Source organism: Rhineura floridana, chromosome 10 (genome assembly GCF_030035675.1).
Source record: "Rhineura floridana isolate rRhiFlo1 chromosome 10, rRhiFlo1.hap2, whole genome shotgun sequence".
In the NCBI taxonomy this organism is placed as follows: domain Eukaryota; kingdom Metazoa; phylum Chordata; class Lepidosauria; order Squamata; family Rhineuridae; genus Rhineura; species Rhineura floridana.
This window is the reverse complement of record NC_084489.1, coordinates 53,814,733-53,842,405: the sequence shown is the minus strand read 5'-3', so window position 1 is coordinate 53,842,405 and position 27,673 is coordinate 53,814,733. Positions and strand designations below refer to the sequence as shown.

Here is a 27,673-nt window from a genome sequence, read left to right as displayed (position 1 = left end):
TACAGTTGACACCTGCAACAAAAATGTTGCGGTATGGAATGCTCCCTGTTGAAGATTCCTGCCACTCCACGCTACTCTCCCTCTATGTGGTTTTCTCTCTCTCTCTCTCTCCCCCCTCCAAACAGTACTTGTGCAAACCTCAGGGTTCCCCAAGCCTCCTGAGACCTCCCCTTTTGTGCATGGATGTTACTGTTTTCGCTACATAAGCAATGGCACTTACAACCTGAACATCGGAAATAGAGGGAATGATGACCCACCTTGGTACCTTTCTGAAGGCATGTTGGTGCAATATAAATCCCAGTTAGAGAAGACCAGAGAGCAGTTGTGGCCACTGGGGTGGCGCTGCTGGCCTGGCTTTCCAATGCCATGTGTCGCTGTGGGCGCAGGGGCGGAGCGAATCCAATCCTTCAGATGCTGCACCCGCATCATGCCAAGCTCTTTGCTGCCCTGCCCCTCCTCCTCTTGGAAACCAGCAGCGACACATGGCATTAGGAAGCCAGATCAGCAATGTAGCCCTGCTGCTGCCAGACAGGATGCATGTTTCACCTAATGTGATTCTCTTGGGAAGCTTTGCATTGTGCAGTAGTTCCCTGCCCCAAATATATGCCAAGCATTGCAAAAACCAAGAATTGATACAATCCAGCCATGTCAAAATTCCTTTTAAGGCCCAGTGATTTCAGTGGGAGGGAGATGAGACAGTGTTTCACTGTCTACTGAAATCACTGGGATGTAAAAGTGTCTGAATCTTGCCTATATGCTTACCATTTTGACACTTGCAAAATTTTGTACACACAGGTATTTATTGCAATTGCAAGGAAACATATGAATGCCTCTCTTCAGATGGCAAAGACACACTGACACTACTGATAAGAATAGCCATGCATTCCATCTACTGTGAAAAAAAATTAAGTACTGTAGTGGATTTCAGAACAATATACAGTAGTACCTCAGTTAACCAATCCTCCAGAAATGAAGCTCCTTTTACACAAGGCATTTTTTAAAGGTGAAACTGACCAGTTGTGCTTTGCTATGGATAAACTTTCAAGCCTGTGCCTTTGTTTTAAGGTGAAATTGATGAGCCTGTGCCTTTGCTTTGCTGGGGTGAAACTGAGAAGCCTGTGTTTGCTTTGCATTGAACAGATCTCTTGCTTTCTCCCTGGGCTGGGGAGGGAAGGATCCAATACATTTAGAGGAGAGGAGGGGGTGGGTGCCAAGTAGGCACCCTTTAAAGCCCCTGTTAAGCTGCCCCCACCATTTATGAGCAGGTATAGGAACCTATCCCTATTCTTTCTGTGTTATTCCTACCTCTGGTACCTATGTTTCTGTTAAAGTAGTAATGTCCGGGAACTCATCTATTTTGTTAATTGAGGTATTACTGTATATACTTTTATTTTGTTTCTGATAATAAGGTTTGGAATAGGAAGCTAGATAGGAAGCTGTATGGTAATCTATGTCTACTATATGGAAAAGGGACATAGAATGTTATGTGCTGTGATTTTTTCCAGTGGGATTTCAATCCATATTGTGGTTTAATAAAGAATTAGAATTTGGAATGCCTTATAAAATGTAGTAGTAGCAGTGTGGTTGTGAAAACAGTTAGGCACAGACTATGGTATATGCGGAGGCCACAAATTCTTCATAAATGAAAAATGTTTTTGAATAAGCAACTTTTTAACCCACCTCTCAGGTTTGTTGGTTATTGAATCTGTTTAGACTCAGGATTGAACATCCAAGCTCTTCAAAAGGTTTCAGTTGTTTATACCCAATGCCAGTGGGATCATAAATCCATAGAGAGCGAATATAGTCAATACCATGATAAAATCTGGAGTTCATCATAGAGTTGGAAGAGACCTTTAAGGATCATCCTGACAGTGCTGTATCCCTGGTAGGTGGCCATCCACCCTCTGCTTAAAACCTGAAAGGTAGGAGAGTTTACCACCTTATGAGGCAGTCTGTTACACTGTTGAACAGTGTGTACTGTCAGGAAGGTTTTCCTAATGTTTAGTCTAAATCCCTTTTCTTGTAATTTAAGCCTATTGGATTTGGGCCTGCTCTCTGGAGAAACTGAAACACAATTTGCTCCATCATCTGTGTGATAGCCATTCAAATATTTGAAGACAGCCATCATATTGCCTCTAACTATTTCTTCTCCAGCCTAAACATACCCAATTTTGTTTGTTTTTATATAGGATGTCCAGCTGAAAGTGAAGACCTATTTGCTTGGCACAGACATGTCTAACTTCAAATATGATGACTTCATCTTTGTGCTGGATATTGTCAGCAGGTATTTTCAGGGGCCATCCGCTCTGGTGAAATGAAGAAGCACACCTAAAGGAAGAAGCATCCAAAAATGATGTGCAAAAAAGAGAAAACTGTATCTCAAAGTTACCAGAAAGAAGGATGGGCCCAAATAGGTTTTTTTTTACAACAGAAGCTTTTGAAATGGGTTTTGTTAAAAAAACAAGAAAATAAGCCCTTGATAAAGGCATTTTTAGCTGAAATGTGTGGGGCACATTGTACAAATAAAGAACCTGTCCTTTCAGGCCTCTTTGAGATACTGTTTTCTCCTTTTTGCATGAATGAAAAGTGAAAATTAAAACAAAGCTTTTTTTGTGTTTAATTCTAATAAGGTTTATTTGGTGGTAGCAGGCAATATAAGTCATGGTATGGCCATTTCATCATGTCTCTGCCTATTTAAGATATAAAATTGCTTTACTGATTAACTGGGTTAGTTTTTCCAACATCTGATCCATTTTTTAGTTTAGTCAGCTGTGATGTAATTTAAACCAGACTGGCTGGAGCCGATGGAAGGTGTAGTTCAAAACATCTGGAGGGTGCTAGGACCCCATCTGTACATTTAAATCTCTGTTATACCACTTTAAACCATCATGGCTTTTCCCCAAACAATCCTGGGGACTGCTGGAGAAGCAAATGTCATAATGAGTGCTGGATTCATCTTATTGTCTGCCAGCCATAGGCTATATATCTATGCTACCTTCCTAGATCAATGTGAGTCTTAGCTTCATGGCTTTCTTTACCATTTTAATTTTAATTTGCTGAGAAAATTATGAACATTCCTTCACAGAAGTATAGTTTCCAGGGTTGCAGGAATTAGGGGTTGGGGAACCATGACAATTATACAGACTTTAGTGTTAGAAGTCTTTTTAGCGGATGAACATAGGAATATAGGACGCTGCCATTGGACCATCTAGTTCAGTATTGTCTACACTGACTGGCAGCATCTCTTCTGGGTTTCAGGCAGGAGTCTCTCAGACCTACCAGGAGATGCCAGGGATTGAACCTGGGACCTTCTGCATGCAAGGCAGATGCTCTGCCACTGAGCTATGGCCCTTGTTAATTATCAGAGTGCTGAACTGGCTGGATCACAGAATTTATCCTCTAGAACAGTGGATGGAATTGTATGGCTTGCAGTTAAGGGTATCTTTTAATGCTAAGCCTTATAACTAACAATAATACCCTCCAGATTATGAATCTAGAGATCTTTCTTTCTCTTGGCTTCCAAATATAGGGATTCACTACCATTTGGCCTGATAAGTGTTTCTATTATTTTCTCCTGAGATAAGAGTGATGGTGAACTCATGACTGGAGTGCAGAATTCCAGAGTGCTAGATATTTTTATTTTCGTGTGTAGAAATCATCCCTGCTTCTTGGCTCTCTGGTTTATATAGACAGATGGCACACCATAACAAAAGCGGAACAAGACCATTATATGTGGACTTCTGTTTCAGCAGTGCAAACTTGAAATCTTTGAATTGCAAGATTTTCAAGGCTAAACTGTAGCTGAAAGAAATAATCTAATTCTCAACTTGAATATATAATCAGAAAATCCTTTGCTGTAGGCTGATGCAAGTTGGAGAAGAGTTTTGTGGCAGCAAGTCGGAGGTTTTGCAAGAATCCATTAGAAAGCAAAGTGTTAATTACTTCAAGAACTATCACAGGTAAGATTTACAGCATTAGGTGTCAGCTGTAGGAAGTCAATTTCCCTTTCACGTTTCTAAGTCATACATGCTAACCTTTTTTTTATTTGTAGAATAAATCTTGAAATTTGATCAAAATTCCTTCTGATAACTTTGTTTTACAACTGACATAGTAGTTTACTTCAACTTACTGGTGTTTGGAGATATATTTGTATGAACAGTTCCTGTAAATTCTTGTCTAGGGCCTGGATCCTAATGCCAGTTAACATATTACATAGCAGCAAACCCAACTTTGCCACAGAAACATAAGAAGCTACCATACCAGGGTAGACTCTTTGTTCACCTAATCTAGTATTGTCTACTGCAGTTGGCAGCAGCTTCTCAGGGTCTTGTGGAGAGGTCTTTAACATCACCTGATCCTTTTAACTGCGGATGCCTGAGATTAATCTGGGGACTTACTTCATGCAAAACATTTGCTCTACCATTAAGCTATTTTCTACTGCAGGAGTAATAATAATAATAATAAATTTTATTTCTAGGCCGCCTATCTGGCCGCACAAGCGGCCACTCTAGGCGGCGTACAAGATAAAGTAAAATACAACATACAAACTACATAAAAACCCAAGAACTACAATATAAAACGAAACCGAACCCACCCATAGCTAAAACCAATGGCACCCAAAAGAAAACAAAAACAAAACAAAAGACAAAACCCCAGGCCACCTCAGCCAGCCGGCTTATGTATCCCTCCCAAGAGGGACAGGTGATGGAAATTAGTCACAGCTGGCTGGGTACCTGGGACCTGGTCCTGCAGGAGGCACGTCTGCCAGGCAGCAGTCCCACTGGGAAGGGTGGTGGAGGTGGTGTTCCAACAGCAGCAGCAACAGCAGGCTCTCCTTCCCTGGGTGGCGATGTTCTCCTTCTTCCTGCAGGCACTGGGTCTCCCAGGCCACCTCAGCCAGCCGGCTTATGTATCCCTCCCAAGAGGGACAGGTGATGGAAATTAGTCACAGCTGGCTGGGTACCTGGGACCTGGTCCTGCAGGAGGCACGTCTGCCAGGCAGCAGTCCCACTGGGAAGGGTGGTGGAAATGGTGTTCCAACAGCAGCAGCAACAGCAGGCTCTCCTTCCCTGGGTGGCGATGTTCTCCTTCTTCCTGCAGGCACTGGGTCTCCCAGGCCACCTCAGCCAGCCGGCTTATGTATCCCTCCCAAGAGGGACAGGTGATGGAAATTAGTCACAGCTGGCTGGGTACCTGGGACCTGGTCCTGCAGGAGGCACGTCTGCCAGGCAGCAGTCCCACTGGGAAGGGTGGTGGAGTGGTGTTCCAACAGCAGCAGCAACAGCAGGCTCTCCTTCCCTGGGTGGCGATGTTCTCCTTCTTCCTGCAGGCACTGGGTCTCCCAGGCCACCTCAGCCAGCCGGCTTATGTATCCCTCCCAAGAGGGACAGGTGATGGAAATTAGTCACAGCTGGCTGGGTACCTGGGACCTGGTCCTGCAGGAGGCACGTCTGCCAGGCAGCAGTCCCACTGGGAAGGGTGGTGGAGTGGTGTTCCAACAGCAGCAGCAACAGCAGGCTCTCCTTCCCTGGGTGGCGATGTTCTCCTTCTTCCTGCAGGCACTGGGTCTCCCAGGCCACCTCAGCCAGCCGGCTTATGTATCCCTCCCAAGAGGGACAGGTGATGGAAATTAGTCACAGCTGGCTGGGTACCTGGGACCTGGTCCTGCAGGAGGCACGTCTGCCAGGCAGCAGTCCCACTGGGAAGGGTGGTGGAGGTGGTGTTCCAACAGCAGCAGCAACAGCAGGCTCTCCTTCCCTGAGTAGCCAACATGGTGCCCTGTAGATCAGCCTTTTCCAACCTTTGGGTCCCCAGATGTTGCTGGACTACAGTTCCCATAATTCCTGACAATTGGCCATGCTGGCTAGGGCTGATGGGAGTTGTAGTGCAGCAACATCTGGGGACCCAAAGGTTGAGAAAGGCTGCTCTATATGATGCTGGACTCCAAGTCTCATCTCTGTTCATTGCCCATATTGTCTGGGATGATGGGAACTGAAGTCCAACAACATCTTAAAGGCACACTTTGGGTACCCTGATCTAATAAAATATCACTTCTAAAGTCTCAGAGTGGATATTTAGGAAAATATGCACCAATATTTTCAAAAACATACATAACACAAAACATAGAAAGATTGACAATGTTTAATATAGAGATTTAAGAACTGCTGCCAAAAGGTAATTTTCAGATCTTATTGTTTTTGCATAAACTACAAGAGGGAGACATTATTTTCAGTATGTGGAAAACATTTTTACTTTTTTGCCTACTGAGTAATAATTTGGGTTATTTTGGTGGGGAAACATACTTGTTGAACAATGCTGACAAATGTATACTTAATCCTGTTCTTCTGACCTATCCAAGCAAATAGTTCTTGATGGTGATGGTTGTGCACTGATACTGAGTAGAGATTTAATTTGTTAATGTTGTCTACAAAGCCCTTTGAAGCCCATTGGGCTATAAAATATTATATATTTATTAAAATTAAATATGAAAAGTATTACAGGCTGAATCGCCTAAAGCTTTTAGGAGTTTTAAGCTTTTGACTTCAAGTGGATATGGCTCTTGCTCCTGATTGTGTGCTTAATTAATAAATGTAAGATGCTTTTGAAGATGCATTAGTTCATAAAAGCTATCTAGCTGGGAGCTGTTCAGAGAGAATTGTCTTCCATATTCACCTTGACATATGTAGAAAAGTGGGCTATAGATATAGTGATACAGACAATAAGCGGTAATACAGAGATGACATCAGGAACATTGATTTATATAACCAATGGCATAGACTGAATGCATTAAGCAGTTTTATTAGGAAATAGCATTGCTTTTGAGAATATGCATTTGAGTGCAGGGGGTAGTCATTGGCAAGTGTGTACTTAAAGACCCTTTGGGATAAGAGTGTCTCAGGTTTTCAGAAGGAATTGATAGGGTTTGCTTTTGCAGTGTGAAAACCCAAGGAGAAGTAGAGCATACCGTCATTACCCAGAGCATGTGAATCCTTGATCACACGTTGCAGCTAACATGGAAGCGTACATATGTCACCAACTGAAGCTTGGTTTTCCAGATCTTGGATCTTGAGTTATGGCATACCATGGGAACATTGCCTTGCACACTACTTACAAAGGGAGAACAGCAGTAGATCACAGAGTCCCAGTGTGAATGAGGTTACATTTATTACAGTGTAAATTTATTGCAATAAATCTATTACAATATAGAAATCGGTGTATAATAGCTAATCATTGTGTAATACATGCAAAGAGTTCATAGTTAGCATTCTGCCTGGACCAACAGCTCAACTACTGCTTATTTCTAGGGAAAGAGAGAGGTGAAGGCAGGGGAATATTACTGTTGCCTTATGAGGAAAGAGGAGGGGCACTTGTTATCTGGCAATCTGCCTTGGAGGCCTGAGTGCAGTGGGGAAAAAATGCAAATGGCATAGGTTTAGGCCATGTGAGAGTAGAAAGGATAGCGTGATCAGGGAAATGAAAGCAAGACAGAAACAGAAGGCTTGATAATGACCTGTTCCAAAATGTGCAGAAAGAGTCGGAGCAAACTTCCTGGGACTCACAATGACTAAGGTTCTTAGAGCTGGTATATTGTTGGCTGCTCAAACAAAGCCTCTTTTAGATATCACTTGTGTTGCACTTGATGATCAATTAACAGTTTCCATAGTCCCTGTAAAAGAGACGTGAAATTATGTCACACATTTTAAAAATTTTGCACCAAAAATCTATCTTTAGTTAAGTAAATAGAACATCAGTAAGTCAGAACACATTTCTCCTTGCAATATGCTAACAGTGATGAACATATTAGTGATGTTTATGCAATTGCACTTCGGTAATGTTTTATAGATCGCCTGGAAAGTACAGATTGTTAATGTTTCTTGTTCAGACTGAAGGCTATAGTTTTTTAAAGCTTTGTTGTGTGCTTGTTGAGAACACTTCATTGCTGCCAGTTCTCTCCCTCCTCACCCCCATTTTTCTTTAATTCTTGGCATGACTGTTGAGATAAAAAAGATTTTTAAAGTTAGGGCTTCTGGTAATTGACAACTTGGGCATTTATGCTTTAACATTAAACAAAGGACATACATGGAACTGTGACTTTTAATATGGGGTTGTAGGAGAGTGGCTAGGTTTTTAAGCAACATTAAAATATGGTTTAGCGCTATGTGGACGAGCCTGCATGAGTCTTGAGTGAGGCACTGGGCTCATGTATTCCCTTCTTCCCCTCCTGTGCAGTGGGGAGGAGGACTTCTGCTTGGATTGGTTTTGCTTTCAAAGAATCTTTGGCTTAGCATTATGCGTGAACTGGGGATTGTGACATACAAAGTGTGGATTTTTGTTTCAAAGCAAGCAATGGCTGGTTGCTAAATGAGCCGACTTCATACCATGAGTTATGAAGCTGGCTTGTTTAACTGCTATTATCTGTTATGAAACCACAACGCCCAGTTTGTACATAATTCGAAGCTGAAATACTTTGAAAAAAACCTAAACTTGACGGAAGTCATCCTCCTGGAAGAGGAGGTGAAGACAGGCCCAGCACTTGGCTCAGACCTGTGGAGGCTCGTTCACATAGCATTAAACCATGGTTTATTGTTACATATGAAAATGACCAGTGAATACTAATATCCACTTATCACATTTTAATTAACCATAGTATGCATATAACCTTTTGACAGGGCAATATCTTTCTAAGTAGGCAATGAGAACCTTATTGTTCCCTGCTTCCCAGATTATCAGTTATCAGGACAATACAGATAAACAGCTTGCCAAGTGAACAGATATCTGGAGTGACACACATACTTGAGAATAAACACCTTCTAAAGGCAGCAATTTGGATTTCAGTTATTTAGCCTTTATTTTGTAGAGGATCTACAGTACTCCTCTGCCAATCACTCTACCTTGTAGTGCACATCACCAGGCCTGTGAAGGCATGTTCAGGTCTTCTGTCTCTCATTGGTGTTGATTTCTACCCACATAGTGTCACCAAGCTGCATAGCAACATGGATAGGAACCCACTTCCTTCACAAACCTCTCACTTGTATTTGCCTTCACACTTTGATCCTATGTGTCTGAAGCAGATCCATTTTGGAGAACCATGTAGTAGAGTGGAGATGTGATCAGATCGTTGATAGATTATCATTATAATATAGCAGAATGTGCTTAAATGGAAATGCAGCTAGATTCTTCATTTCTTAATAGCTTGTTACACCTTTTGCTTTTGCTGACCCTAAACTGTTTGTTTTAGAACCCGCCTTGAAGAACTGCGAATGTTCTTAGAGAATGAGACGTGGGAGCTTTGTCCTGTAAAATCAAGTTTCAGTATATTACAGCTTCATGTAAGTCCCAACCATATTAAAGGCAGGAATGGGATGAATTCTTGGCATATCTGGTTAAAGCTGCTGTGCTCAAGACTATTGATGTGTCTGCCTCCATCTTGACTTTCACTGTATCTTTACTGTGATTGTATTCTGCAAAAGAAGCAAAACAATATGGTGGCAATGTCTAAAGTATCCTACAGATTTTGCTATACTGGATTTTTGTACTGCACATTAGTTTCTACATGATTTTTCTCCTGATTATATGTAATTTAAAAAATCATACAGTTTTTGTAATAAATGTAAGCCAGTCTACCATTTAACTAAAATCAAGTGTTTTTGTTTATGATGGGTTGGTAACAAGTAGATGTATTATTAAATAGCCTAACTGTTCACTTGTCCTGATTGTGCAGTGACTGTTGTGTTCTTCCTTTATCTTGTGATTCTGGGCTTAGTGAAATCAATTGCATGGATTCAGTCAGAGCTGACTTGAAGACAGTGGGCTGTTTCAGATGTTATGCTTCCAGCTTCTCAAACTGTGATTTAGTATGCTGGGAATTAGCATTTGGCCTTCATGTGCCTTCCTTGTGTGCTGGTTTCACCACTGCAATTCTGGTTTCTTTAAACCACATTTTCCTGTTGCATCTAGAATAGTGAACTGTGGTTTAATGCTGGTTTACTAATCTGCATCTTAAACTATATTTTCATCTGGTTAGTAAAGTGACATTAAACCATACTTCTTTGTTTCAGATATTTTGAGGAACTGTGGAGACCAGAATTATAGCACCAAATCTGGCACACAAGGGAGCTAAGCGATACCCCCCCCCAGGCTGGATGTTTAAAAAATTGTTTTCCTGAGCTTGGTGGTATACTTTTGTAGAGTTTAAAACATTACAAATAGGAAGGACCAAATTAAAAAAACTCCTCTTGGGTTTTATTTAGAGGAGCCTTTGCACATGTGCAAGTTGTCTTTCACTTACTGATGAACTATTTTGCATTTTATGATATAACACTGCATGAGAGAGGCAAAAAAATCCAAAGATGATGTTCTACTTGCACCACAGCTTGTGTGCATTCTCTTGCACAAATGGAGCATGAGAACTGTTATGGAACCTACCTGTTTATAGCACTGTGTGAACTTGAGGGCAAAATATTTTGGGAATAGTGCTCTTTTTGTTAATTAGATCCAAACCTTTGGCTGTCTTGGGACATCATGCCAAACAATAGTTTAGCATGATACAAATGAGCTGTGGCAAGCCTTATACTATTCCCCCTTCCTCCTTTGATGTGGCTGTGAGGAAGACTAGAAGATTTCACTGCTGATTTAAGTTAAGCACAGTTTAGTATGTTATCTAAACCATAAACTATGGCAAGTGTTAAGTATGGCTTGTTTAAACAAGCCAGCTTCTTAACGAATATTTTGATGTTGGCCTGTTTAAAACAAATCATAGTTAAGATAAACCATAGTTTGTCCAGTTTGGATGATGTGACAAGCTGTGATTCAACTAAACCAGAAACAAAAGCTTCCAGACTTCACCTTTCAGTCACACTGAAGGATGAGAGGTAGCATGGTTCCGAGCTTGCAGCAACTCATTCTTGTTACACTAAACTATGGTTTTGTGTGATGTCCAAACCGGGCCTTTGTTTTGCATCCGTGAATCCCATGTTATTTCCAATATTCAAGATAGTAATAAAACCAGATGATATGATAAAGAACTTGTTAAAAAATCATTTTTGGCAGCCGTTTTATATTAATATATTTTTAAGCAGTTGTAAATGCACATGTATGCAGATGTTCATAGTTTACTTTTTAAAATCTCTGGTCACTTAATTTATCACAATACTTCACTAATGACCTTAGTCAGTGCTGACTTTCATTTCCAAGCTGCAGGGTGTGTTTTGTCTGAAGCAATTGGACAAATGTGGTAAAATTATACAAGCATCAACTTAACCGTTGCATTGGCAGCCTAAAACACACACACACCAAAATGTAAGAATGAAAGCCATTTTAGCTGAAAGACAAACATTGTCATACTTGTCCAGAAGCTGCTGCTTAATTGCATGGATCAATATTTAGATTGCATGACAAAGTCTATAAATTACCTTCTGTTTTGTATTAATAGGAATTTAAGTTCATGGCACAGTCACGTTCCCCTTCTGTGTCACCAAGTAAGCAGCCTGCTTCAGAGACAGAAAGAACCATAACTCTGTTTGAGCAGTATTGTAATGGAGGAAACCCCTTTGAAATCCAAGCCAACAACAAGGATGATGAGACTGAAGATGTGCTGGCTTCTAATGGGGTAAGGAAACACTTTGATAACCTGTAGTATATGTGGGATACAGTATTTTTAATCAGTTAATCTTTAAAAGGGAAATGGCAAACTAATAATACCAACAGGAAATTTCCTGCTGACATGCTTGGTGGTCCAGCAGAAATCCTGATTAACCTTAGCAATGAGGAAAAGCATCCTGGGTAAGTTGGCACAATTGCTCCTAGACACTGTCTGCCACTTGTAAGGGCCCAGTTGACACCCTGATTTATGAGAGAGGCTGGGGTGATGAAATAGCTGAACCCATATTGGCAAGATTGTCCAGAAGGATACAGTGGACAAGGTATTATTGAACATCTCCAAGAAAGAGCTGGAAAAGGTTCAGAAAAAGGGCAGTCAAAATGATCAAGGGGAGGGAGCAACTCCCCTATGAGGAAAGGTTATATTATTTGGGGATTTTTACTTTAAAGAAAAGGCAAAAAAGCGGAGACTTGATAGAGGTGTATACAATTATGCACTGTGTGGAAAAAGTGGATACAGAGACATTTTTCTCCCACTCTCGTAATACTAGAACTTGGGAACATCCAGTGTTGAAATACGACAGGGGAAAGAGAGCATTTCTTCACACGGTGTGTAGTTAAACAATGGGATTTGGTCCCACAAGAGGGTAGTCCCACCAATTTTAAAAGAAGATTAATTAAATTAAATTAGATTACATTAATGGAGGGTAAAGAGGAAAGCATAAAAGGACTACAGCTGAACTTCAAGAAGTCTAAAGTAATGACAACAGAAGATTTATGTAACTTTAAAGTTGACAATGAGGACATTGAACTTGTCAAGGATTATACCTCAGCACAGTCATTAACGAAAATGGAGGCAATAGTCAAGAAATCAGAAGAAGGCTAGGACTGGAGAGGGCAGCTATGAGAGAACTAGAAAAGGTCCTCAAATGCAAAGATGTATCACTGAACACTGAAGTCAGGATCATTCAGACCATGGTATTGCCAATCTCTATGTATGGATGTGTGAGTTGGACAGTGAAAAAAGCGGATAAGAGAAAAATCAACTCATTTGAAATGTGGTGTTGGAGGAGCGCTTTGCGGACACCATGGACTGCGAAAAAGACAAATAATTGGGTGTTAGAACAAATTAAACCAGAACTGTCACTAGAAGCTAAAATGATGAAACTGAGGTTATCATACTTTGGACACATCATGAGAAGACCTGATTCACTGGAAAAGAAAATAATGCTGGGAAAAACAGAAGGGAGTATAAAAAGAGGAAGGCCAAACAAGAGATGGATTGATTCCATAAAGGAAGCCACAAACATGAACTTACAAGATCTGAACAGAGTGGTTCATGACAGATGCTCTTGGAGGTCACTGATTCATAGGGTCACCGTAAGTCATAATTGACTTGAAGGCACATAACAACAACAACTATGACTATCAACGGCACTCGCCATGATGGCTATGTTTTACCTCCACTGCTGTTGTGTTCAGGTTCTGCTTGTGGGCTTCCATGGGCATCTGGTTGGCCACTATGAGTACAGGATGCTAACTAGATGGGCCTTTGGTCTGATTCAGCAGGGCTCTTCTTAAGCAGGAGAATGAACTGTCCTTGTCCATCTCCTGTAAGAGTCCATCCACCAGAATAATCAAGGCATCTGGAAACCAAGTCTGAAATAAGACTGATAAAGATCCAGACAGTAGTGTCTCCGTAGAATTCCTGGGGCCACTACTGTATCTACCAGCTCGTCTCAAATATGCCATTCGCATTTGAGACTGGATGGTAGATATTGAAACTAGTAGTTTAAAAAGATTTGGGGTTTTTTCCCGGAAGCAGCCTCTCTACAGTCTCTTTCAAGACTGAAGAGCCTGTCGTCTTCTTCTTGTATCCATCAGGCCAACCCCCCTCTAGCCGTTCTAATTAGCCAGGAGGAAAGTGTTAGGCCTTCCATATCCTCAGACTGACAGAATAGGAAGGTATCCAAGCAAATGTTGCAAGAGAGAACCACAGTAGCATCAAGAACCCTATCTGTAATTAATATTGCCTCTAAGTCAGAATAAATGTGTTTCCCAAATTGATCACTGCAGGACACAGACTACCCTGGGGACAACAGTGTACAAAGTTTTCCTGGCAACTGGAGGACCCAGTGATGTAATGAAAAGCACTCTCTTCACTGCCATTACTGCCACAGGGTAGGCGTGAAAATGAGCTATAGCCATGTTCAATGGATTCATCACATGTTCCCAGTGCCACTTCCTGCTGTTCTGTCACCCCCCCAATGTCCTTCAAAGCCCAAGGTGATAATGTGGTTCTTAAAAGTAGGAGAGAGTGTCTAGCAGCATTTTTATCAAGCATTTCTACTGGACCATCGAGCAGTTTGTTGAGTTCTTTACTTTATACTATTTTTTGCATGTATATCCTGCCCTTCCTGCCAAAAGAGCCCACATCAACAGGAAATTTCCTGTTGGTAATATTGGAATAAGAAGCACACTTAGAAAAATGGTCTTCAGTCTCTGACTTCCTGGATAAAACATGTTAAGGATAACAGATTTGTTTGACACGTATGTTTTTTGAGCAGAAGTGGCTAACCAGTGGACCTCTAGATGGACTTCCATCAACCCGAACCAGAATGGCCAACAATCAGGGATGATGGGAGCTGTAGCCCAACAACATCTGGAGAGCCATTAATTAGCCACCTTTATTCTTGAGGATATGTTTAAAATTTTATTCAATTTTTGATAGGCAGCTAAAATCCATAAAAATTGCTACTACTCCTTTAAAATGTATCCTGTGTTTCAAAATCTACAGTACTCATCTGGGGAACTAAGCACAAGAACATATGGGTTCCAAGGAGTTGCCCATTAAAGGACAAGCCCAACAGAAAAAGTAACAAATGCCACTTGTTGTCATCTATGTCTCTCAGCTGAAACCTCTCCATCAAGGTTCTACAGCCCCCCCCCCCAAAGATATTATCAATGAGAATGGCGAAATGATAACAGATGACAAAGAAAAGGCAGAAGTGCTCGATTCCTACTTTGGCTCAGTCTTCTCCCAAAAAAGGGTCTATGACCCTCCTGGCAAACGTGAAGTTAAAGGTGCAGGATTGCAACTTGAAACTAATAGACAAATGGTCAAGGAATACCTAATCACTTTTAATGAGTTCAAATCTGCAGGGCCTGATGAACTGCATTGTACAGTATTGAAGGAACTGGCTAAAGAACTCTTGGAACCACTGTCTATTATCTTTGCGAAATCATAGAGAATGGCTGATGTTGGATGAATGGAGGGCTAAAGTTGTCCCTATCTTGAGAAAGGAGGAACCTGGGAACTACAGACCAGTCAGTCTGACATTGATCCCTGGGAAAATTCTGGAGCAGATTATAAACTGATCAGTCTGTAAGCACCTTGAAAACAATGCAGTGATTTCTAAAAGCCAACATGGCTTTATCCAGGACAAACCCTGCCAGACTAATCGCATCTCATTTTTTGATCAGGTAACCTTCCTGGTAGACTGTGAGAATGCTGTGGCCATAATACATCTCGACTTCAGCAAAGCTTTGACGAAGTGCCCCGTGATATTGTCATTAGCAAGCTAGCTAAATGTGGGCTGGATGGAGCAACTATTAGGTGGATCCACAATTGGCTACAGAATTGTACTCAAAGAGTGCTTATCAGTGGCTCCTTTTCAAACTGGGGGAGGTAATGAGTGGGGGTACTGCAGGGCTCAGTCCTGGGTGCAGTGCTCTTCAACATTTTTATTAATGACTTGGATGTGGAGGTGTGGAGAATACTTATCAAATTTGCAGATGACACAAAATTGGGAGAGATAGCTAGTACCCTGGAAGACAGAAACAAACTTCAAAGTGATCTTGATAGACTGGAGCATTGGGCTGAAAACAACAGAATGAAATTTAACAGGAACAAGTGCAAAATTCTACACCTAGGACAAAGAAACCATATGCAAAGTTATAAGATGGGGGATACTTGGCTCAGCAATACTGCATGAGAGAAGAATCTTGGAATAGTTGTGGATCACAAGCTGAATATGAGCCAACAGTGCATTGTGGCTTCAAAAAAGGCAAATGCTGTTTTAGGCTGCATTAACAGAAGTATAGTTTCCAAATCGCATGAAGTACTAGTTCCCCCCTATTCAGGACTGGTTAGGCCTCGTCTTGAGCACTGTGCCCAGTTCTTTAAGGAGGATGCAGACAAACTGGAACAGATTCAGAGGAGGGTAACGAGGATGATTAGGGGAATGGAAACAAAGTATGAGGAGAGACTGAAAGAACTGGGCATGTTTAGCCTTGAGAAGAGAAGACTCAGGGAAGATATGATAGCAGTCTTCAAGTACTTGAATGGTTGTCACACAGAGGAGAGCCAGGATCTCTTCTTGATCGTCCCAGAACGCAGGACACAGAAGAATGGGCTCAAGTTGCAGGAAGCCAGATTTCGACTGAACATCAGGAAAAACATCCTAACTATTAGACCAGCATGATAATGGAACCAATTACCTACGAAGGTGGTGGGCTCTCCAACACTGGAGGCATTCAAGAGGCAGCTGGACAGCCACCTGTTAGGTATGCTTTAATTTGGATTCCTGCATTGAGCAGGGGGTTGGCCTTATAGGCCCCTTCAACTCTATTGTTCTGTGATTCAGTGATCCTTCTCATTCACAGGCCTCTGGTGATAAGGTGGTCCTTGTTTGCAGTCAACTGCTCCCCCATTTGAAGCCGTTGTTCACCAGCAACAAAAGGCCAACTAATGTAGATGCAAGCCCCAGTGGAAATTCATTATCTCCTTGCATCAAATTATCATGGGACCAAATCACATCAACTATCCCAAGTGCTTGTTTGTTTCCATATATTCTAACATAATACACACGATTATCTGCCAGCAATGCAAGAAATGGACTGCCTTCAAGTCGATTCCGACTTATGGGTGACCCTATGAATAGGGTTTTCTTGGTAAGCAGTATTCAGATGTGGTTTTACTATTGCCTTCCTCTGAGGCTGAGAGGCAGCGACTGGCCCAAGGTCACCTAGTGAGCTTCATGGCTGTGTGGGGATTCGAACCCTGGTCTCCCAGGTCTTAGTCCAACACTGTAACCACTATACCACACTGGCTCTCAATGCAAGAGATAAATGGGTGCAAATCAGACATTCAAAAATAGTAATGCTCAAAGTGCACTTCAGCTTACCAAGATAGTAAAAGTTAACCATGTTCCAGCAAAAAAAAGTCAAAGGAAGACTCCCATCATGAAGCTGCTGTATTGGAATTTGCTAACAATTTGCTTGTGAGGCTACTGTTCAGCATTGTGGGAATTATCCTGTAGTGTTCCACAGGGTTCCATTTTGTCCCCCATGCTATTTAACATTTATATGAAGCCACTGGAAGTTGTCATCAGGAGATTTGGAGTGAGGTGCCATCAATATGCAGATAGTTGTTCCTCTCTATTCCGTCTGAATCAGGAGAGGCAGCTGAGGTGTTGAACCGATGCTTCGAGGCAGTGATGGTCTGGATGTGGCCTAATAAATTCAGGCTAAATCCCGGAAAGACAAGAGGTGTTATGTGTCCAGAGTTCTCATGTCCGGGAGGTGGGAAGATGGCCTGTTCTGGATGGGGTTGCTCTTTCCTTGAAGGAGCAGGTCCACAGCCTGGGGGCACACCTTGATCCAACGTTGTCACTGGAGATTCAGGTGGCTTCGGTGGCTAGGAGTACCTTTTTCCAGCTTCCGCCAGCTCGCCAGCTTCAGCCCCTTTTGGACAGAGATGACTTGGCCACAGTGCTCCATGCTCTGATAATTTCCAGACTGGATTATTGCAATGCACTCTATATGGGGCTGCCCTTGAAGATGACTCAGAAACTTCAGCTGGTCCAAAATGCAACAGCCAGATTACTGGTGGGGGTTCTCTTTAGAACTCATATAACTCCTCTTTTAAACAGTTGCATTGGTTGCCAGTTTGTTTCTGGGCCCAGTTCAAGGTGCTCACATTAGTATTTAAAACCCTATCTGAAAGACCGCCTTCTTCCCTACAGACCCTTTCAAGTGTTCAGATCAGTAGAGAGGGCTTTTTTGGTAGTTCTGCCACCCTCGTAAGTTTGGGGGAAGTGGACCAGGACAGGGCATTCTCAGTGGCAGCCTCCAAGCTGTGGAACTCCCCACCAAGGTGTGTCTGGCAACTTCAATGTACAACATTTGGCGAATGCTGAAGATGCACCTCTTTACCCTGGCCTTCGACACTAGAGAAGTATATTTTTAGGACCCACCTTTTTTTCTGTGATGCTGTTTGGGTTGTTTTTCACTTTTTTTAATTATATGTTTTTAAATGGTTGTAACCCGACCTGGGACCTTTGGGTGAAGGGCGGGTAATAAATTCTGATGATGATGATAACAACCAAAAAAAAATTGGCACTATGGATTTTCGTCTCAACAAATCCCAGGAATGGCTAGTTCACTACAGAAGGAACTTGTTTCTGTTTTAGGTGTATGCCTGATGCTACTGATTTTTTGCTATACCTCTTCATCACTAGCGACCATGAATCAGAAGGAAATGGGTCATATCCACACCTATTGGAACTTGCATTTATTGGATTAGTTTCTTCACTTGTGCTCTGCACACACCTGTTGCCCTCTTTTGCGATGCTTAACCTGGACTCACTGTCTGAAAGAAAAACACATTTCCTCGCCTTCATTCTACTTAGGATTTGTGTGCCTATTCACAGTTGATCACTTCAGGCACCTGATAAAGTGGGCTCTGATCCATGGAAGCTTATGCCATACTAACTTTGTTAGGCTTTAAGGTGGCTTTTGTTAGGCTTTCATAGCTGTGTTTGCTGTTATAGACTGACAATGCTACCTCTTTGGAATCCTCTCTGAGTTATATATGTGTCTTGTCCAAAGCAGTTGATAGCTGATGGACAAATGAGACGTTTGTCAAGCAAATCCCTTAGTGTTGGATTGTTTTTTGCTTGTATGACTCCTGCTGAAATTAATGCTGAAATTCATGGTCACTGTCAAGGATTTTCTCTCTGTTGCTACAGTTTGCCTCTTCCTAAAAGCAACCTATTGTGTGTTAATTTTCTGATAGTTGGACCATTTTCAGAACCAACCACTAGGGGGCAAAATGATTGCACGTACTAGTAATTGGCTATGACTTTCTGTAAGTTGTAGTACTGTTTTTCTGTTTTGGATTGCCTATGGTAAACCTGGGTTGTGTTCTCTTTATTATGAAGGCTAACAGATGTGGTTCTGCAAGGTTCGCTGTTTTGTCTCGTTTTGGCTGCTGCCTGCTCGGGTATATCCCCAGACTCCAGCAATTTGCAACTCTGAATTCTTAGTCTGACATGAAAATGAATTTGTGCTGGGCTTTTTTTTTTTTTTTGCTTCTCTATAACCCTTGCAATACAGAACATTCTGTGAGGAGCAAATTAGAAAACTGAAAAAATGAATTCTATAATATTTTCCTTAAATTTCATTGGACAGTCATTAGATCTGAAAATATTATTAATTGGTTTTATTAATCTTACATGTAGCATTAATTTCTTTGGAGGCACTTAGCCTTAGTATTTAAATTATGGTGGTTTTCAATTTATTGCCATTTTCAGTATATTTTGTTCAGATCAGAGTTTTAATTGCATTGTGTCTCTTCCCTAAGAGGTGCAGTATTCAGCATTTTTCTTTATAACACTTGATGATAACTTTGCTTATCTCAGTCTGAACATACACTGAATGAATATATGTGGGTGTGTGTCTGAATTTTATATTGATGCTGTACCCCATGGAACAGCATCAATATTTGTTAAAAAATTATGCTGACTAGTCTACATATTTTTGCCTGGTGAGCAGGCTATCTGTCATTCACCATGGGAGGTATGACATAAACAGTATCTTAACTTTAGACCACATTGCTCTGGGTATTATGAAGGAGCTGAAAGCACTTGTAACTTATTTTGACAGTATGAATCGGATGAGCAGGAAAAGAGTGCCTATCAAGAATATGACAGTGACAGTGATGTTCCTGAAGAACTGAAAAGAGACTTTGTTGATGAACAGACTGGAGATGCCCCAGTAAAAAGGTACCTTGAGCCCATGTTTTTCATTTTACAAGGATTTTGTTTTTCATGACATGCTGAAGGGTAAATATATCTACTGTCAACTCATCTGTAGCCTTCAAAAGGCAGAGTGCAGCATTTTTCAGAATATCTACCTTTAAGGAACCCTTTCCACATCAGTTTTCTATTGAGGAACATGCATGTCCATGCCACAGGTATCTGGTATGGAACACTGTTTAGTGCAGAGGATTCTGAAGTCGTGTTCTAGGATGCTGTCTAATTTATCCACTCTTAAGGGTGAGTAACCTGTGAGGCTCCAGATGTTGTTGAACTCCAACTCCCGCCAGCCCCAGCCAGCAGGACCAGTCATTGGCGAGCTGGAGTCCAGTAACATCTGAAGGCCAAAAGGTTAGCCACCCTTTGTTTAAACAGAGTTGCCCAAGTTTATTAGGTGCTAACACTGTACCTGTATAACCTTAGTATGTACTCTAGAAGACATCAAACAAGCTTCTGCAGCTCTTTGCAGGGGTGGGGCAGCTACCTTTAAGGAAAGCTTGTCTGTCACTCCTGATCTTCTCAGTAGGGAACTATTGATAACTGCTTTTGGGAAGATGGCAGCATATTAACTAAATAAATAAACAAAACAATCCTCTGAGGAACTCCATGTTTCCCAGAACAGTGTTTGAAAACTACTATTTGATGTAATAGAATCATAGAATAGTAGAGATGGAAGGGGCCTATAAGGCCATCGAGTCCAACCACTCTCTCAATACAGAAATCCAAGTTAAAGCATACCCACAGAATCATAGAATAGTAGTAAGGACAGAGTTTCTTCTCTCCCAAATATTTCGCAACATAAATCTATCAAAGATGGCTGTACTCCACGGAAGAATCTTCAAGAAGGTAACTTTTCATGGTTTTTGTCACCTACCTTGGAAGTTTTTTAATTGATAAAATATTGTAAAACCTGTCTATTAAAAAAATAAAAGTGAAATAAATTCCTAATAAAAAATCTCTGTTATAGAAACAGCAGTAATGGCAAGAAAAAAAAAAGAGACGAGCCAGTCACTGAAAGCACAGATGGATAAAAGTGTTGTAATGTGGTGCCCAAAAGCCGTAGAGTAGATGTTGAGCGGGGTGTGTGTGTGGGGGGGGGGGAGAGAGAGAGTGAGAGAGAGAGTATTCCACAACTGGGGCACTACCACAGAAAAAACCCAATCTCTGGTTGTGACTGGCCTTGCTTCTGAAGGTAGGGATGCACCTGAAGCAGAACATCTGACCATATGATCTCAAAGAGCAGCAAGGTTCATATAGGTTCATATGGGCAATCCCTCAGGATAGAGAATGGATGGAAGCTGCATAACTCCACCTGGTTTCTTAAAATACAGATCTGTAGAGGCTTGGAGCCACTTGTCTACTAATTTTGGAAGAGTCATGAATGAGAAAGGAAATCTTTGTAAATGGAGGATTTGGTGTTAAAGCAGTTTTTGCCTCCACATGATCTTCATAGTAAAACAACAAACAGAAAAAAAACAGCAAGAATTTTGTTTGGTCCTTTTAGCTTTAATCATTCTGCCATGGAGAAATTAAAATGCTACAAGTTCCTTCTGAAATGAAATCATTTCAAACACTTGGACTGAGACCTTTCCCCCCATCCTTTTGTTAACTAGCAAAATTGAAATTAAGTATGACTTAATTACCAAGGTTAGGAGCTGAGAATTTTATTCCCATTGTATAAGACAGATAAACAGTTGTGGAGTGCCGAGGCTACTGGGAAGCGACACTGGTCTGACTGAAGGAGTCATATTTTATGTCTCTCTAAAAAATAATATTAATGTTTTATTTCCCTCCCAACACTGTTTTTTAATTCCAGTCAAAGCCTCACCGCCCTCTTCAGTCACTCATACCCAGCCCAAATATAAATTGTATAAAGATTCAGAAGGATGCTTTTGCTTTATTCAGCATCTAGATCAGGGATGAGGATTTCTTGTAGCTTCAGGGCCACATTCCCTTCTGGGCAACTTTCCAACAGCCACAGGCAAAAATGGGCAGAGCAACAAATGTCAGTGTTACCTTTTTTTTTTAACACTAGGCTAATTTCTACACACTCTCCCACACCTCTCTCTATCCTCCATCCAGACATGCAAGAGGCATTATCAGAGTTCAAAGACACATTCTAGTCAGGCAAAAGCACTCTAGGTGTGAAGAAGGGCCAATGAGTGGTGTGGCCTGGGGAGAGTTTTGAGAGCCAGATAAGACTGGAGGTCACATTCAGCCCCCCTTCCTGAGGTTCCCATAGATCTTGATCAAGGTGAAGCCGACATGCTGTTGCAGTTCACCTTTGAGGTATGTTACAGTTCAACAAGATTGCACTCAAGCTGAATGTTAGAGGATGTGATGAGACCTACTGAGCAGGTAACTAGTTTGGTATGTTGGTTCCAGGCTTTATCAGTGAAAAGCAAGACCTTGTGTGGTGTCTGAAATTCAGTATGCACAGTAGCGAAGCATTTCCCTCTTCAGGCAGGGGTGGGGAACTTCAGGCCTGGGACCTGTATTTGGCCCTTCAGGCCTCTCTATAAGCCCTTAGGATCCCTTCCTAGTCCATGCTCCCTGCCCCAGGCTGTGGCTGTCAACAGACCTGCTCTATATTCTCCTCCAGGGCTTTTTCCTGGCTGGAATTTGTCCTTGAACCATGGTAATGGTTCTCATTTGTCAGGATGGGGGATAGAGATGTGGTGTGGGCGTATGTAAAAACCTCTGACCTTTGAGTGGCTGGAATGTAGCCTACTATGCAAAGTGAAGAGACACACCTGTTGCTCTACCCACTTTCACCTTTGGCACCAACCGGCACTTGCATATGGTGCCTGGAAGGTTGCCCATGAGGGAATGTGACCCTCTGGCTGAAAAAGGTTTCCCACCTGTGCTCTAAAGTCTGTCATTACTATATTACTGGCAGACTATTCTGTGTAGCCATTCCACAAGATACTATTTTGTTTGCTGTGGGAACAGGGCATCACAGATGGTGTTCACATGCTGTAGTTTTCTTATGGTTTGAGGCAAGCTAATTCTACAAAAGCAAATTCAAGTCAGAAGCGACTGAGAGAATGTTTGTGCAGACAGAGTGCCGGGTTGGGATAGAAGGCTAACTTCAAATGGTTTCAGGTAGCTGCAACTTGTTTCTAGGCAAAACTTTTGACAACAATGTAGTTGTGAACTTACACACTGTCTGGAAGCTCAGATCACTTCAGGTGAAAGCTTCATCTTTAGTTTTGAATTTCCACTTGGGGAAGGCAATGGTAAAACCACCTCTGAATACTGCTTACCATGAAAACCCTATTTGTAGTGTTGCTATAAGTCGGCATTGACTTGAAGGCAGTCCATTTCCATTTTTCAATGTCATATAATATATTTTGGTGAAGTTTTTCTATAATCTTCTTCAAAGCTAAGTGCTTGAAGCAAAATCACTTTGCCATGGTCCCTGAGGGAGCTTAAATAAATAAAACATTTTTAGCTCAGTTGTTTCATTCTCTAGTCTTTTGTATATCAGTTATCGGGCTAGGTATGTATCTGTTTTTACTTGTGTGACAGTGGTATACTGTGTTTACCGGCCTGAACAAAATATAAGAGGAACATGAATCCCCCTCCACCTCATCAGTGTGGCACATGTCTGTGCACTTATACCTAATATATTTTCTATCTAGTATTTCTCGAGAAACGCTAAGAAGCAGGAAGCGATCAGATTATTGCCTCAATAAGGTGAATGCTCCCATTTTGACCAACACTACACTGAATGTAATAAGACTTGTTGGTAAGTGAAACTATTGCTTAATATGTCCTTCATGTTGTGTCAGTGTGTGTGTTTATTTTGTTTTTGGTATTGATTGGATTTTAAAACCCTTAAAAACTTTATAACAGGAGCCTCATATTGTCTTGTTTGAATAGTTCTGAAATTATTATCATATTATTACTATTGTCTGAAATTATTATCATGTTGTTGTTGCAAAGATTTTTAATCACTGGTTTTGAAACTTCATTAATATTTTAGTTTCTTAGAATTTCCAGAAGCAATGCCAGGTATGAGGCTGCTGCTATACTTATAACTGTATTCTTAGTTGTCTGTCACACCTATAAAACCTATAAAACACCTATAAAACAGAAACCAGAGTTTCCTCCTTTAGAGTTATCTCAAAGATGAACAAACCAAAGTTGTAAAGTACTTTGCAAATTAAAAAAAAGTGGCATGCAAATTGAAAATAATAGCATATTTGAAATACAAGAAATACTGTATGTAGAATGAGTGCCTTTGTTTTCAAGTGCATAGCTACCAAACATACTTTATTTAATCTAAGTCATAAGGAATAGTGACTCCAAGCAATTCCTCTGTGCCATTTCAGCGTCACTATTTTTTAATCATTGAGTTGTAAGGCAGATTGACAGCAGTTATGAAGTATGTGCAGGCCCTAGTCCAAATGGCTTCTTGATGTGCTATCCACACACAAAATGTCTTCTTACTCTCCTCCGTATAGATGCAGCACTCATATCTGCTAGGTAAACTACCAACAAACCCCAGGAGTCCTGCAGGAGTGGCCTTCACTCCACCACTCGGAGCTGCTGATGGGGTGGGTGGGTGGGGGAGAAATGAGAACACTCAATAACAACACAAGTCTTTCTGGACATGCCTCATGGTCCTTTTGATTATGGACATTTTTTTTTTAAAGGCAGCAATGTGTTAAACATGGTGAAATTAGGTTACAGTGCGTGGTAGTCAGTGCTAGTTCTACTCAGAGTAGACCCATTATTGAATACAACCTTATGCCCACTACTTAAATCTAAACTAAGATGTAAGAGGCAGACCTTGGAGGATACTTGAGTTGCCCCAGTACTGAACAAACATGTGTGCCCATGATTGAGCTTTTAGTGCAACTAATGTAGCAGAACGCCCTTCAGTGTTCGGGGGCTTTTTATTGCCTTTTATAATGCTTTTTTTAAAAAGTTATCACATGAAGTCATTAGCTTAATCTGTAACACAGGCAAATTGATTTTCATCTGATGGACATGAGAGCATGTAATTGTATTGTGTGGAACCTCATTTGTATGCATCCTTGCCAGTAATCCTGTTCTCCCAAAACTCTTACCTGAAACTTCATTAGACTTGGAAAACATTGCATTTGTGAGCTTGACCTAACGGCATAAGCTGTTGCACTGTGAGGTCTTCTGGGATGCTGCAGTAATAAGTTAATAAATATTGCCCAATAGTTCTTGGCCAAATGCACAATCTCTTTCTCTGAACTAATAAGTCTGTTGACGCATCTGTTTGTTTGAAGAATATGCAGAATCACCATCTATAAATCCAACTAGGCACTTTGGTCTTTTACAAAATTTTGATGAACTTGGCAGAAATTATGTTGTTTGTTAGTTACAAGCCAGACACGTAAGAAGACATCTGTGCCTCAACCCCTGATTCTTTGGTTTTCATTTATTTTCTTCCTTAATAACTTCTGTAAAGGCTATCCTCAGCTAGGCTGGCAGTTATGGGACAGAGAATTGTGCCAGATTCTAGTTTGCTAATTTGTGTTTAGGGAATCTGGAGAGAACAGTCAACTCTTGGTACTCAAGCCACTTCTGAATGCTAAGGTAATTTTACCTGGCTCCCAGAGTCCATACCATGTTTTAATCAAACACAGTGAAAGGTTTGCTCACAGTTTCACTCTTAAGAAAAAAAAGTTTTCAATTGGTAAAAAAATAGAGGCAGTGTTGTTTTGTTTCTCTTTGCAACATGACTGTGATACATGCAATGGTGGCTTTGTCATAGCAGAAAGCACTTCTGCTTCAGCAAGCTGAGGCACGTGATTTTCACAGATCTCCCTCCCACCTGCTTCAGCACTTTCCTGCTCTCCAAGATGCTTCTGAGGGTTGTTGAACCCTCCAGAACAGAATGGGTATGGTATGGAGGGCTGCAGAAGGTTGGAGGATCAGCAAGATTGGGTGCCCTTGACTTCAGTGAACAGAAGTTCTGTCCACTACGACAAAGCCACCATTGGACAAGCAATATATTTGTAATTTAGTGGCTGAGTGCATTGCTGCCAATCCTGGGAAGCCCCTACTTGCTAGACTGTTCTTAGTTTTCTTATTGTTTTTACTTTCCTTACTTCTCTGCTAGAGGGTTCTTACTTTTATGATGGAACCTTAACCACTCACAATAGGGTCAGTTTGTGTGGCAAAATGTAACTTTGGCCCCCACACTTCTGTCTAGAACAGGGAGGGGGAACCTGTTGCCCTCCAAACGTTGCTGGAATGTAACTCCCATCCTTTCTGACTGTTGGTCCTGCTGGGTGGGGCTGATGATGTATCTGAGAAGAGGGATTGATGGTTAACCCAGGGCCGGATTTAAACTTCTTGTGGCCCTAAGCTATAACATGAGTGAGGCACTTCCCTCTTCAACAAATAATAAAAAATTTAAACCCAAAATACGGGCTGTACAATTAAACGGAATTTGATAGTCGTGTAATGTAGGTATTAAAATGCAAGTTATATATGTGTGTGCACATTCTTTATTTAGGGGTTTGTCAAACACATAACACAATTAAACAATATAATATAAGGTTATAATATATAAATTAGATGTAATTAGCACATTCAAAACATTTTACGCGATTTAATACTTGCAAAATCATGTTGTAAACCTTTCGTTCGTTCTTTCGTTAGTTCGTTCTTACGCGAGGCCCCTTGTAATGTGAGGCCCTAAGCTGCAGCCTGTTTAGCTTGTATGTAAATCCATCCCTGGTTAAACCACTCTGGGAGTTGTAGCTCTGTGAAGGGGAATAGAGGTCTCAGCACCCTTAACCAGCAATCGTTCCCAGAATTCTTTGAGGGAAACCATGACTGTTTAAAGTGGTATGATACTGCTTTAAATGGAAGGTGGGGGTGTGACTGTAGTGATGAGTAGGTGGTGTAACTGAGAAGAACAAAAGCAGTCACACCAGCACGTACACAAGAGCCCATCTGTATGCCTGAAGAGGCTCTTTGGACTGCAGTCATGACAGTAAAGAATGCAAAAGGTATTTATTGAAATTAAGCCTAACATCAAATATTTTGCTCCATCAGAGTTGTGAAAGGGGTGGGTGGGGTTGCATGTAGCTTTTCCTGTTCTGTATTTGGAAATTATTAATTGGCATGCCCATTGTGCTTTCCATTGCACAAAAAGTTTTGTACTCTTTGTATTGGGTTCTATATCCTTCCAATAATCTGTTGAAGCAGATAACGGTGAGAAATTGGTAAGCTTGGCTTTCTACGCATTATCCAACTCCAAGAAAAGATACTTCTAGCTGAAAGAATGTAAAAAGAAAAAGCATGGATATCCTAAAGACACATTAAAAAGGCAGTGAGCACAGACTTAAAATGTTGGGAATTTTGCCCTGTAGAATGTTGCCTTTCATCATGTATGGGCTGATGTGATTTTTCTTGAAATTATATTATAGGTTTACAAACATCCTGAATAACACTTCTAAGATACTATATGGTTTATTATGTGTTCTGCTGCTTAATTTCTCAACTCAAAATATAAAGCAAAAATATTTCTCTGTTATCTCCTCAGTCAGGAGTCAAATGACTCCTTCATAATCCATTTGAGATAAGCTTAATGTGAGCTACCTTTTTTCCCCTTTGATGGTTACAGCTTGCATGTGCTGGAAAAGATATCTTGGAATGAACCAGCATACCCTGGAAAGTTTAACTGTGATAATAACTGCAGCACTTCATATTATGTAAGAATTACCCATCATCACGTAAACCCACTTCAGTATTATTGAGAAAATGTAATGAAATCATTTTAGATGAACCTGTAAGCACTGGGCATATTATATGATAAAGCTAAAACGTAACAAAATTCAGACTTTTAAAAATTAAAAAGCAACTTGCCCCACACAGTTTTACCTGGAAGTCTTAGAACACTTGTTTAGAATCTAGATAGTAGAAGAAATATGTGCCAATGGCATAGAATTTGTTGAGAAAACATGTGACCGACTGCATCTTTG

General features: G+C 41.1%; 1 protein-coding gene across 2 annotated transcripts in view; it reads left to right on the top strand.

Moving 5' to 3' along the window:
- VPS50 (VPS50 subunit of EARP/GARPII complex) overlaps positions 1-27,673 on the top strand; it is a 137,384-nt gene that overhangs the window by 58,810 nt on the left and 50,901 nt on the right. For both annotated transcript variants that reach the window (XM_061586630.1, XM_061586629.1), the window contains exons 15-20: positions 2,190-2,284; positions 3,861-3,959; positions 9,239-9,329; positions 11,432-11,608; positions 19,546-19,664; positions 23,342-23,448. In XM_061586630.1, coding sequence (XP_061442614.1) covers positions 2,190-2,284; positions 3,861-3,959; positions 9,239-9,329; positions 11,432-11,608; positions 19,546-19,664; positions 23,342-23,448 — 688 coding nt within the window. The remainder of the gene's footprint in view (positions 1-2,189; positions 2,285-3,860; positions 3,960-9,238; positions 9,330-11,431; positions 11,609-19,545; positions 19,665-23,341; positions 23,449-27,673) is intronic.